The sequence below is a fragment of the Martes martes genome (assembly GCF_963455335.1).
Source record: "Martes martes genome assembly, chromosome: 5".
Lineage (NCBI taxonomy): Eukaryota > Metazoa > Chordata > Mammalia > Carnivora > Mustelidae > Martes > Martes martes.
The window spans coordinates 107,159,000-107,171,489 of record NC_137892.1 but is presented as its reverse complement, the minus strand read 5'-3'; the positions used below and the strand labels follow the sequence as shown (position 1 = coordinate 107,171,489).

The 12,490-nt window shown below is 42.7% G+C and overlaps 1 protein-coding gene across 1 annotated transcript in view; it reads left to right on the top strand.

Moving 5' to 3' along the window:
* Positions 1-12,490, top strand: part of DOCK2 (dedicator of cytokinesis 2) — a 403,190-nt gene that overhangs the window by 60,676 nt on the left and 330,024 nt on the right. Inside the window, exons 14-20 of the mRNA XM_080804304.1 lie at positions 52-176; positions 5,463-5,561; positions 7,323-7,395; positions 7,510-7,613; positions 9,783-9,966; positions 10,096-10,193; positions 11,844-11,933. Coding sequence (XP_080660430.1) covers positions 52-176; positions 5,463-5,561; positions 7,323-7,395; positions 7,510-7,613; positions 9,783-9,966; positions 10,096-10,193; positions 11,844-11,933 — 773 coding nt within the window. The remainder of the gene's footprint in view (positions 1-51; positions 177-5,462; positions 5,562-7,322; positions 7,396-7,509; positions 7,614-9,782; positions 9,967-10,095; positions 10,194-11,843; positions 11,934-12,490) is intronic.

The window sequence follows — 12,490 nt, the reverse complement described above, 5'->3', positions numbered from 1 at the left end:
TCCTGGTTGTAGAGACATGCGAACTCTTGTCTCTCTCTCCTCTGCCTGCAGGGGATGTCAGGAATGACATCTACATCACTCTCTCACAAGGCGACTTTGACAAGTACAACAAGACCACGCAGAGGAATGTGGAAGTGATCATGTGTGTGTGCGCGGAGGATGGCAAAACACTGCCTGTAAGGGTCCCTGTTGCTGCTCTGGGCGCCCCGGCTGCCTTGAGGGCTTCTGCTCACCAAGATTTGCTTTTCCCATCCCGGTCTGCTCCCTAAATGTCAGGTGTCTTCAGGATGGCCTTGAGTAATGTGATCTACACCTTTAGAGCTTGGTTTGTACGCTGGCCCATAGTAAGACCTTGTGCCGTTTTCTCTTTACATCAAAGCAGTGTTTCAATGTCTGCTTCTCCCCTTTCATGATCCCTTCTTTTTCTTTTTCCTCTTTCTCTCTTTTCTTTTCTTTCTGCTTGGCTTCAGCTTATGGGTCAGCTTTTTGTTGTTAAAATGTTGTTCTCATTGAAATCTGAGCTGGTTTATTCAGACAAAATCCCTGGCAAGAAAAAGGATCAATACAGAGCCTTGGGCTGGTGTGGAGACTCAGGATGGCCTCAAAACAGACGTTCCCAAGACTTAATCCAACTCCCTAGTGCCCAGCTAGAAATTCTGGTGGAAAGCCTTATTCGTAAATTGGTCTCCAGAGGGCCAACACCGTATATTCAAGAATGCAAATCACATTGCTATAAATATTTATACAGCATATGTCCTATACAATATTTCTCATGTGTGTTTACATTTATTTACTTATATTTCCTTTAAGGTTGTCAGCAATTGTGTCCAGTGTGTGGGAGGGTTCTGCTTCTCAATTTCTCCTTTTGGAGTACTGAGCTGAAAATAAAATCAGCCCTCCGCAGCAGTTTCAGCGTGGGCAAAGATTCCGCTTAGGCCACAGCAGGTGATTAGATAGCACAGTGGGGTGGGTGAGTGAGTATTGATAAATCATCTGCTCTAGCCTTGGGGCAGGGCCCAGGCAGGTTTTGTTTCCTTCTACCTAAGAACATAACTAGCATTCACAGAGGAAATGCTATGTGCCAAGCACTGGGATAAGTACGATGTGTTACCATTATTATTCCCATTTTTACAGAGGGTGAAACTAAACGTTCAAGTGAAACAACTTTTCCAAGGTCATAAAGTTAGTATGTGTCAGAAATGGAGTTTGAATCCAGGTTTCAGGCCCTCTTAAATAGTTCATGGTGATGCCCATCCATTTAAAAAATCCCCCAACTTCTTTCTCATTTCAAAAATGAAGCTAATAACCACTTCTATCAAATCCTGGGAGAATTCGTAATTATTTTTTGAATTTAAAAAAATCCTGTTGTCTTTTTGTTGGTAAAGACTGGCCCCCTTAATTACTATCTGGTTGAGCAAAAATCCAAGGGTTTAACTCATCCTCTCTTTGTTGGATTCTGAAAAGTAAAATAAGTGAGAGACACTTTGCTCAAAGGAACACAAAAGAAGAGCAGAGGTTTTTTATCTGAAAGGGAAATTGCATTTCACGAAGGTATAGACCATTGCTTTGAAGTTATTTTTATCCAACTACCTGTTGGAGAACTTTTAAACCTCAGCTTCATTTTTGAAAACACTGATACACTTGCCTTCAGTATTGCTGAAGGACAAATTGGAGGGAACAGTTACCAGGAAGGCAGGTGTCTTATCTTGCTTCTGAACCATTCTTCCTTCCACCCCTCTGTCACCCTTTCCAGTCACACCCTACCAGGCTAAGCAGACACCCTCTTCAAAGATGAATATATAAGCAGGTATTCTGGGGGCTGAAATGAAGAGGTAACCATGGGGCACGGTGGTAATTTGCAGTTTTCTCTATTAGGCAAGTTATGGGGGAGTTCAGTTGACTGACTATTGAAAATTGCTAAGGAAGCCTGTGGGAGGCTGTTCTTTCTTTATTTGCAGAAATAAATATTACTGCCTAATTAAGTGTCAGGCAGCACACTCAAACACTTGATACTGGTGGGTTCCTGTGGGAATAGTCCCCTTCATGAATATCTAGTTCTTTTCTTGTTACAGGCGCACACTGCTTTTGGAGGAGCGGGGCCAGAGGACAGAGTAGGTTACACTTGTCCTTGGCTCACTTTGGAGTCTCAGTGAACTTGTCCAGGAGGGGCCATAGCAGAGAAGCTAATGGTGTGGGCTCTGGGATCAAATAGATCAGGTTTAAGTCCCAACCTCTCTTCCTAGTACCTGTGTAATCTTGGGCAAGTTTTATTTGTCTGTAAAAGAGGAATCATCATCTCCTACTATTGAAACCCTCTTGGGGTTGCACGTTAAACAAAATGGTACCAGTAAAGCACCTGGTTTCCAGTAAATACTCAGAAACAGGAAGGAGGGGTAATATTTAGGGAAGGCAGAGCAACTGGGCAGGAACCCAGGCAGTCAAATAGGCAATCTGATGTGGACAGATGCCTGAAGCAAGTTTAAGGAGAAGTGAGAAGGCTCTGATGCCAGGCCTAGAAACCTCTGCTCTTCTGAGACCAGCTAGCTTACGTGGGTAGAGGCAGGGCATGGAGGACAGGATATTAGAGTGCTTAAGACCATGGACTCTGGGGCCAGGCAGCCAAGTTCAATTCCTAATGCAGCCTGGATTAGCAGAATGACCTTGAATAAATTATGTAATCTCTCTATGCCTACAGTTTTCAGTCTGAATAGTAGGAGACCGGCAGTTGCACCTCGCTTTTGTGAACTTCAGATGAGATGATCTACACAATAGGGGTTCATTAAAATTGACCATTATTACTCGAAAGGAATGGTAGTATTCTGCCTTTATTTTTGCCTTATGGATGATGATTGGCATCTTCCTGGGATGTGGCCTTATAGGTGTAGAACACTCAGGCTCATAAAGTGCATGCGCATCCATGGGGTCATTTGTTCCTCTGGTGATTACAACCAGGTACAGAGTGCCTGTGTGAGGAGCCTGATTTTCCCTCCTGCTAACGTGTGTCCACCGAGTCAGCATTAAAGCCTCTAGGCTTTCCTGATTCCTGCTCAGATTGAAGACAATCTGAAACCAACTAGGAATTCTTACTGTTAATTGGGGGTCTTGGGGGTGGGCAATGGGGAAAATTATTAAACAGGTTTACTTGAGTCATATATAAATTCATATTTTCTCTAAAACTGGGCTCAGTCCCTGGTCATGATTCTCAACACATGTGAAAACATTCAATTTTAACTTCGGCATGTTGAAGGGAGGGTCTTAGGTCTTTCTCAGAGTAATAGTGGATCTTTTTTCTAAAGCCTCAGGCAATCAAAAATTTTCATCACCAAGATAGTTCTGTGGGAATCAGTTGCAATTTTACTTTTACCAGAGATATATGTGTATTCTCAAATTTTATAAGCTACATGGGATTCACTGGAGTTACAGAAACTCTAAGCCCATAAATGTCACTTGATATAAATCTTGGGAGGCTGGAGAGCATCTAGGTTGTTGTTAAAGGAACATTGGACAGAGAGATAGCGGGTCTTAGACATACGCCAGCTCTGCTATCTTTCTGGGCAAGTGACTTAAGCTCTCAGGGCCTCAGTTTACTCAGTTTTGAAATGGGGATAATAGTGGTGATCATTGGTGGTGTTTGTGAGGATTGGATTAAGTGAGATAGTATATGTAAAGAGCTCAGCATATTGCTCAACAAAAAGCAGTCTCTAAATAGTTAAACCAAGTTTGAAAGCATGTTTATAGTTCAGGCCTCAAAAATTTCTAAAAGACTTCATCTCACTGAAAACCAAGAGATTGTTTTTCTCCATTTTTAGTTCACTGGTTATTCTTGTTTTTTTAAAAATTTAATTTAATTAATTTATTTTGTAAGTAAAGATTTTATTTATTTATTTGACAGAGAGAGAGAGAGAGCGAGCACACAAGCAGAGCGAGCGTCAGGCAGAAGGAGAATGAGGAGCCCAACTTGCGGCTCAATCCCAGGACCCTGGGATCATGATATGAGCCAAAGACAGATGCTTAACCAACTGAACTACGCAGACACTGCAATTCTTTTTTTTTTTTTTTTAGAGGTTAATTCTGAAAGGATGCTATATACTTATTTTTGAAATAGACTCAATTTGACTGCGAGTACCATCAATCAATCATTCTTGCTCTACAGCTTGGAAGGAAAGAAGGAGAATTCCCGTGAAAGGGGAAGAATTCTCTTTCCCACAAGTTAGCTTCTCTTATGGAGGGTCCTAGAGTGCTTGTATATGGTCGGCTTTGGTCATTTAATCTCATGGTGGTGGGCGTGGGGGTGGTGGTATCAAGGATCCGTTGGTGAATCTGCTGGAATCTGGTAAGAGGCAAGGAGTCTGTCATCCTAAAAATGCCCAGAGGCACATAGTTTTGCAATATGGGGGCCAGGGGCTCCAAAACCAATCCTTATGTCCCTATCTAGAGACTGGAGGTAAAATTCTTAGGCCTTTCCTGGGAGACCCTATTTAAATCCTGTTTGGGGGCCAAACCACAAGAATTATCAGAAAGAGATAGAATCAGGTGCTGACAGACCCTATTAAAAGATAATTTTCCTTATTACTCTGAGGGTGTTTATGGCAAACAGCAAATGCCCTATACTTGGAATACTAAGGTATGCTTGCTCTGTGCTCATTCCCTGCTTAGAACATCTTGCCCACATTTTTTGCTGAAAGCCAACTTGGAATCTTCCTTCAAGATCCTCAACTGTCCTCACCTCCAAGAAATCTTCCCTGAATCCTCAGGCTGCACTTAAGTATCCCTTCTCTGTGTCCCACTGTAGTAAAAAGACATATGTCCGCCGCTGTCACATTGTGTTTTTCAGTGATTTGTCTGCTTATCTAATGATCCCTCCCCAAAACTGTGAACTCTCATGTCAGGTTTAATGTCTGACTCATGTCCATATCCCAGTGCTTGGCATGGGCCTGATATCAGAAGATGCTTGGTAACAGTAGGAATCCCTCAGGCCCCTCTGTCTCTGTATCTGTTGGCAGCCCAGGCTCCCTCCTCTCACCCAGTTTCCCTGTTAGCATCAGAATCCATCAAAGTGAGCTGCTGCTTGACTGCTCTGAGCCTGTTTGTAAACTTTCTGCACATTCAGATTTAAGAAACAAATAGTATTAATAAGATTGGCAGCATGCAGTAACTCTAAGGCTGGTTACCATTTACAATAAGGCAGTCACGTCAGTGCCTGGTGCGCTCCAATGGTTTCCAGAATGCAAGTAATAGAATTTCTGTAGTTAAACAGCTGTCACTCCTGGGGCCGGGGATCTTCATGTATAAATCTGTAATGTAGAAGGGTACCTGGCAGAAGGGTTGGTGAAGGGAGGGTTTTCCCGCCCCTAAGGCTAGTGTTGGCCTCAGGACCAATAGTGTCCAAGCACAAAAAATGGCAATTCTGTCGTGTTTCTCTCTCTCTCTCTCTCTCTTTTTTTTTTTTTTCCTTGGGTCAGAATGCAATTTGCGTGGGAGCTGGGGATAAACCCATGAATGAATATCGGTCCGTTGTTTACTATCAAGTCAAACAGCCACGGTGGATGGAAACAGTCAAGGTAATAATAATAATAATAATAATAACAAACATGTATCTAGGGGCTCTGAGACACCGTCCTAATTTGAAGCAATACCCTAGTATGTGTTCAGTGGTGTGTCAGGCAGTGGAAATGGTGTCTTCCTGATCCCCCTTCACTGACCCAGAATCAGCCACGATGGGATTGTCAGATGGTCTTCTTGCTCACAGTGTCCAGCCCACCAAGCTGTGTCATTCCACTCAGAAGTGAGGAGCGACAGAGCTTGCAAGTGAACGTGAGGCTATAAGAGACCACTTAATGCCTGAAAGACACTGTCTTGGGAGGGTGCCTGAGACAAAAGTGGCATTAATCAGAAATATCCGTATTACCAGAATGTCACACGAAGCAGAAGAGAATATCGTACATTGGAAGAGAAGTTTGGAATTAATTCAGTGAACAGTGAAGCTTGAACGCAGCTTTGACTATCTCTGCCTTGTAATTAGTAGCAGTCTTTATTCACCCCGTGCTCTGAACCCAAACACAAGATGTTCACATAACTTCCTTTTCCGACACAGCTGTCCGAACATCAGTGGTTCTTGCCTGGTCACCTATATTCCCATTTTCCTCAGTGTGTCTCCCTGCACTCACTCTTTTCAGAATGACCTGCCCAACTTTGGGGTCAGAAAGCCATTGGATCAAGTTGGTTTCCTCTTTTCTGTGTTCTCATGTACTCTAATTATTTCTCTTTGCTAGCCCTTGTCACATGGTTGTTAAAATATGTGTCTCTCCATGTGAACCATGAGCTTTGGTGTTGCGGGGCCTCTGCCTCGCCTCAGCAAGGCCAGCGTTTCCCGTGACGGGCTTGCAGTGGCCATTTGATTCACAATGAAAGAATGAATCAGACTGCAGTCGCCCAGGAGGCTCTCAGTTCCTTTGTTCTGTCTGAAGTCACAAATGGTGGACCTCTTCAGGCTCAGAGTTCATTCTCTGGAGCAAAAAGTGCCCCCAAAGTATACATCTGTTTGACTTTTAATAGTCACCGATTCAGTGTAAACTTGTCCCTCTTAAAGATCAAGGTGGTTTCCTCACAGGTAACTAAGCTTCTCTGCTTTGGCTTGAATCGCCCATTGCAGAGAGAGCTGGGAAGTGTCAGGAGTTGGGCAGTCCTAGCCAGGCTGGATGTGTCTCAATTTAGGGTGCAATGTACCACCCACTGGACAGTGAGACAGGGGTGACAGAGGACTGAGTGATTTGGCTCAGTGTCTTCAGAGGTTAAAGCATCTGGGTATCTGTCCAGCCAAGGATGGGAATGAGCCCTAGGATTTTCCCAAATATTATTGGACTCAAGCATTTTTACGAATTTGCATGAACAAGAGTCTTCAAGCATACCCCCTAATGACCGTGGTTAATTTGCTAAGCCCTGCTGCACTTGCCAGAACTCCTGGAGTGTGTAAAGAAAATGTGCATTGTGCAGTTTGCAGTGCATCAAATCCTGCGCTAAAGTTATGTGACTTTTATATCAATTTGGGGAGATTCATTTTAACCCACTGTAATTTACGGACCTCTTTTCATTGGTTAGGAATGCAATTTGCCAAATGGATTACATTTGGTACTTTATTTTCTCTTCATAGCTAGTTCTTATGTAATTTATTTACAGTTCATCAGGCTTGATGGATGGGTAATAAATCAGCATGCAGCTCTCTCAGTTAAATGGTCAGACTGCCTTTGGTGGGTGTGGGTGGGCTCGATAGGGGAGGGCTGTTTAACTCATTGTCTTCTGAGCTCTGGTTTCTGCCTACCAAGGTGGCTGTCCCTATTGAAGACATGCAGAGGATCCATCTGAGATTCATGTTTCGGCATCGATCATCCCTGGAATGTGAGTACCTGACCAAAAGGCATCTCTGAAGCTCCCCTAAGGGGAGAGGAGTGGGATAACTGGGTGGCCCATGTGTCTTTTTTTTTCTTCCTGACCTCATAATGCTATTTCTAGCTAAAGATAAAGGAGAAAAGAACTTTGCCATGTCCTATGTGAAGTTGATGAAGGAAGATGGGACCACTCTGCAAGATGGACCCCACGACTTGGTTGTCCTGAAGGTACCTTGTGTTGGAATTAACTCTGCAGTGAGTGGGGCATAGGAAGCCAGGGGAAGATGGCAGCATTGCTTAGTGGTTAACAGCAGGGACCATAGCATCCCACACACCAGGGTTCACCAGCTGTGTGGCCTTGCACAAAATCTTAACTTCTCTGTCTCTGTTTCCCCCTCTGAGAGCCCTCAGTGAATAACTGTTGAATGAGTATCACGTGAGACTGCTCATTTAAACACAACCGTGATGGGTACATAACACATGGAATAAGTGGAAAAGGTTACTATTACACAGAATGGGTTATTGAGGGGCACCCGGGTGGCTCAGTCATTAAGCGTCTGCCTTTAGCTCAGGTCATGATCCCAGGGTCCCGGGATAGAGCCCCACATCGGGCTCTCTGCTCGGCAGGAAGCCTGCTTCTCCCTCTCCCACTCCCCCTGCTTGTGTTCCTGCTCTCGCTGTCTCTTTCTCTGTCAAATAAATAAATAAAATCTTATTTTTTAAAAAATAAAAAAGAATGGGCTATTGAGTCTGTAAAGAGCCCTGTGGGATGTGTAGAATACCAGCAAGAAACATTTGAGAGATGCCTCACTGCTGGTAATGGAAATATATCAGAATCTGGGGTCCCAATCCTGCCACTGACTAAATCTGGAATCATCTCACACATCTTCCTGAGTATCAGTTTCCTTTTTCTTAACTGTGGTGGTTATATTTATGACAAACCAATGAGATGACCCATGTAGAAGAGCTATGTATAAAAGGGTGTACAGATACTGACCATCATTATTTTACATCATGAGACTATTTCTGTTTTCGAGAAGTGGGAAGTGTTTGCCTTGGTCTTACCTGAATGCTTTCCCACAACCCCTCTTTGGGGATGTGGGATGCCTCTGCTAGCGCCTGGCTGGACACAAAGCATGTGCTTGTGAAGGAGGATAAGGCTAAGCCGTTGGCATAGGGATCCAACACCTGTCCTTGGCTTTCTCAGCCTTGGGGCTGAAAACACCTTTTTGCCCGTGGTCTCCATGGCAAACACCGCCTCATCAAGGCTTCATCACAAGGCACTCTTTCCCTGAGTCTCTCTGGGTTTTCTGGAACCCCCCACCCCCTTCTGCACAGCTTCTCTCTTCTCATTTATGGCACATCAAGGTAGTTCTTGCCTTGAAAGCCATTCTTCCCCAACAGACTATGAACTTGCAGTGGAGGGGCATGGGGGAAAGGGGGAGGTCCAGTTATAGTCAGTTTGCAATGTCCTCATTTTTCTTAAGTCTCAGTTTCCTCATCTGTAAACTGAGGATGATAGCAGTGCCTATGACAGAGACAAGAGCAGTTGTGAAGTTTAAAGGAAATGAACCAAGGCATATAAAGCACTTAGAGCAGCTTCCAGTACTAAGTAAGTGCTCAATAAACTTTAACTCCTGTAATGTCTACCTCTAACCATGCATTTCCACATGCCAAGGGATTTAAGTGTCTGTCAACTCTGTTAAGAGCTCTATATGCATTATGCCCATTTAGTCTGCCCCAAATTTCTAGGAGCTAGGTAATATTGTTAATCTTCAGTTTAATCATGAGAAAAATAACACACAGAGACCAAGCATAGACAAGACTTACAAATGGTAGAACAGGGTCTAGATCCCAGGACTTTCAGACTTTAGTGCCTTTGCTCTTAACTTTTACTTTAAGCTGATTCCTTATTTTGCTGATAGGTGTGTGTTAAGACCTCAAGAAATTTAGGGGCATCTGGGGGTCTCAGTTGGTTAAGTGTCCAACTTTTGATCTCAGCTCAGGTCTTGATGTCAGGGTCATGAGTTTGAGCCCCATATTAGACTTCATGCTGGGTGTGGAGTACACTTTAAAAAAAAAAATCTCAAGAAATTTAGGAGAAATCAAAAAGGCCTATCAGGGAAATCTTCAATTCCCTTCATGCTGTTAATGAAATCCACAAATCCCTCAATTGGTTGGTCAATCCCTTTTCCATTAATGCAACTTTGTTTGGATTCTTGCCTGTTTTGTGGAAAAATAGCCCTGCCATACCAGCTGTTTATTGTTTCTCTGATTATTTTTTTTTCTAATTCTGACTCTCTGCACCCTACAATGTGCAACCTGGCCACTGCAAGCACTATGTGGCATTGGGCATGTACCCATGGCTGGGGGAAGTAACCAAGGTGTTGTTTCCAGGGGGAGAGTAAGAAGATGGAGGATGCCAGTGCTTACCTGACCCTTCCTTCTTATCGACACCATGTGGAAAACAAGGGGGCCACCTTGAGTCGAAGCTCCAGTAGTGTTGGGGGGCTCTCTGTCAGCTCCCGGGATGTGTTCTCCATTTCCACCCTGGTGTGTTCCACAAAGCTCACCCAAAATGGTAATGAAACCTTCAAGAGTTGTATATATGTAGTGCACATGTGCATGTGTGCATGGGTAACCGCAGGGGGGTCCTGAATGGACAGTTCAAGCCAAGAATAGTAATTCTGCTTGTCTGGACTCTTTCCAGTGGGCTTGCTGGGTTTGCTGAAGTGGCGTATGAAGCCTCAGCTGCTACAGGAGAATTTAGAGAAGTTGAAGATCGTCGATGGAGAGGAAGTGGTGAAGGTCAGCGGGGCTTCATTTTGTTTGTCTTTGTCCCCAGTGACAGAGCTTTAAATCTTGGATGGCTTCAGGGGGCAAATGAAGGGAGATGGGACTTTTTCTCTAACAGAGGGACACAGTGTCCCAAATTGCCATGCGAAACCTTTACTGGGAAATTCAGAGGATCATATGGTTCAAGGATGTTGAATGTTGAGTGGTAGAAAACTATGGTTGTATTCAGTTCCTGGAAGGAGATCAGCCTGGGTGTAGATCTCAGCTCAACCACTTGCCAACTTTATGTGATAATATTGTGAATACGACATATTTTGTAGAGTGGTTTTGAGCATTCAAGGCAATAATATTTAAAAATCACTTAGCATAGTCTCTAACACAAAGTTATAATATTGAACTAAACATGTAAATCATACAGAGTTCAGTAAATAGGAACTACTAATTATTTTTGTTGGTATAAGTTGCTATAATAGTGTGATGTCTTAGTACTACTTACATGTTACTATTAGAAATAAAAAGTATTCTTAGTTCCTGCTGCTTACAGAGTATTATGCATTATACATGAAAGAGGGAAAGACATCAGGGCTCACATTTTAAGTGAAACAAGCAGAAAACAATACAAATGTCAGATGTATTATTGTATCCACATGGTGTTGGAGAATATAGTGTCTGAGGTATAAATTTAATTAAGCAACCCTTCTGTCCACTTCTATGAGACAGGTGTTTCTCACAGGTCTTGGTGGTCTTGTTTCCATCAGGAACTTGGTCCAGCTAGAAACTCTGAGATTAAACTTCTTTATTTGGTAGCTGTGTGTTTTCAGGGACTCTAGGAAATATTGACCCACCCCTTAGGAAGGAAGAGTATCAGATTTTAGTTAATTTTCCATACATGGAGAAGCAATGGTAGAATTTTCAGATCAGTGCTTTAAATGTGCACTATTGACCCATCTACCTGGTTCAGCAGTAGCAGGAAAATTCTCCAGACATCCTTTCACAAGATCTGTCACCTTTGGGCAGCTTGCAGAAACATCTGGGAGAGAATTACATTGTCTCCATCTTTGCATTCTTTTTTATTTTTCTAAAAAAGTTTGTTATTGAAGTATATAATACAGCAAAATATATACAGAATACTTACCCTAAGAGTATAGTTTCCTGTATTTTTACACATGTATATACCCATTTACCCACAGTCTAGATCAAGATACAGTACACTTTTGACATTGTGGTAGGTTCTCTCATACCCCTTCTTTACCCCTCCCCATGCTGACTGCTATGATAGATTTTTTTTTTGCCTGTTCTTGAATTTCATGAAAATAGAGAAATAAATAATGTACATTTTTGGGTCTGACTTATCTTACTCTACACAATTCTTATGGAGGTTATCCTCATTGTTTCATGTAGAAGTAGTTTGCTCTTTTTTTTTTTTTTTTTAAATCACCGTGGAGTATTCTGTAGTATTAAAATGCCACCATATGTTCATTCATGCTGTTGGTTGACAATTGGTTTGCTCCAAGTTCTGGCTCTTGTTAAGAAAGCTCCCTGGACCTTTGGAATGCAGCGTATGGTGGATGTGTGCTCTCATTCTCTTGGGGATACACTGAGGAGTGGGATTTCTGGGTCACCTGCATTGTTTTTAAACATGACCTTCATTATTTTGTCCAGTTTCTCCAAGATACTCTGGATGCCCTCTTCAATATCATGATGGAGCATTCTCAAAGTAATGAGTATGATATCCTCGTCTTTGATGCTTTGGTAAGAAAGAGGGGAAAGGTGTTGAGTGATAGTAGATATTAATATGTGTCTCACTGTGAGAACACTGAGAATTTGTGGCCTTAGTGGCCCTTTTAATGAACTTTTTTGGATGCATTGTAACTTTTAGCAACTAGAGCAATGAATGAATGAGCCGCTGCATTTGTTTGTTTGTTAGTTTATTTGTTTCTAATTCATTTAAAAGCATGGCTGGCTGAGTAAAAGGGGAATTTTAATTGATGTCATATTGGCACTGGTTGAAAGTACATGAAGCTGGATACCGTGAATAATGGCTTCAGCTTTCCATGAATGCTGGGAGCTAGTCCTTGGCCAGGTTGTGAAGCACCCAAAATATTTCCTACCTTCTTCTTACAGTCTCCAGCTTAGCAGTGTCATAATACCTTCCTGCCCACCCAGCACATTTTATGGTGGCGCGCTTTCCTGATCTATCCTCTTCCCTCTTCCCAAATGGTCTCTTCCTCTGATCTGTCCCATCTCATGTTTTCTCAGTGTCATGTCCATACTAGGGTATCAGTAAAGTTTTAATATGTTAACTAGTT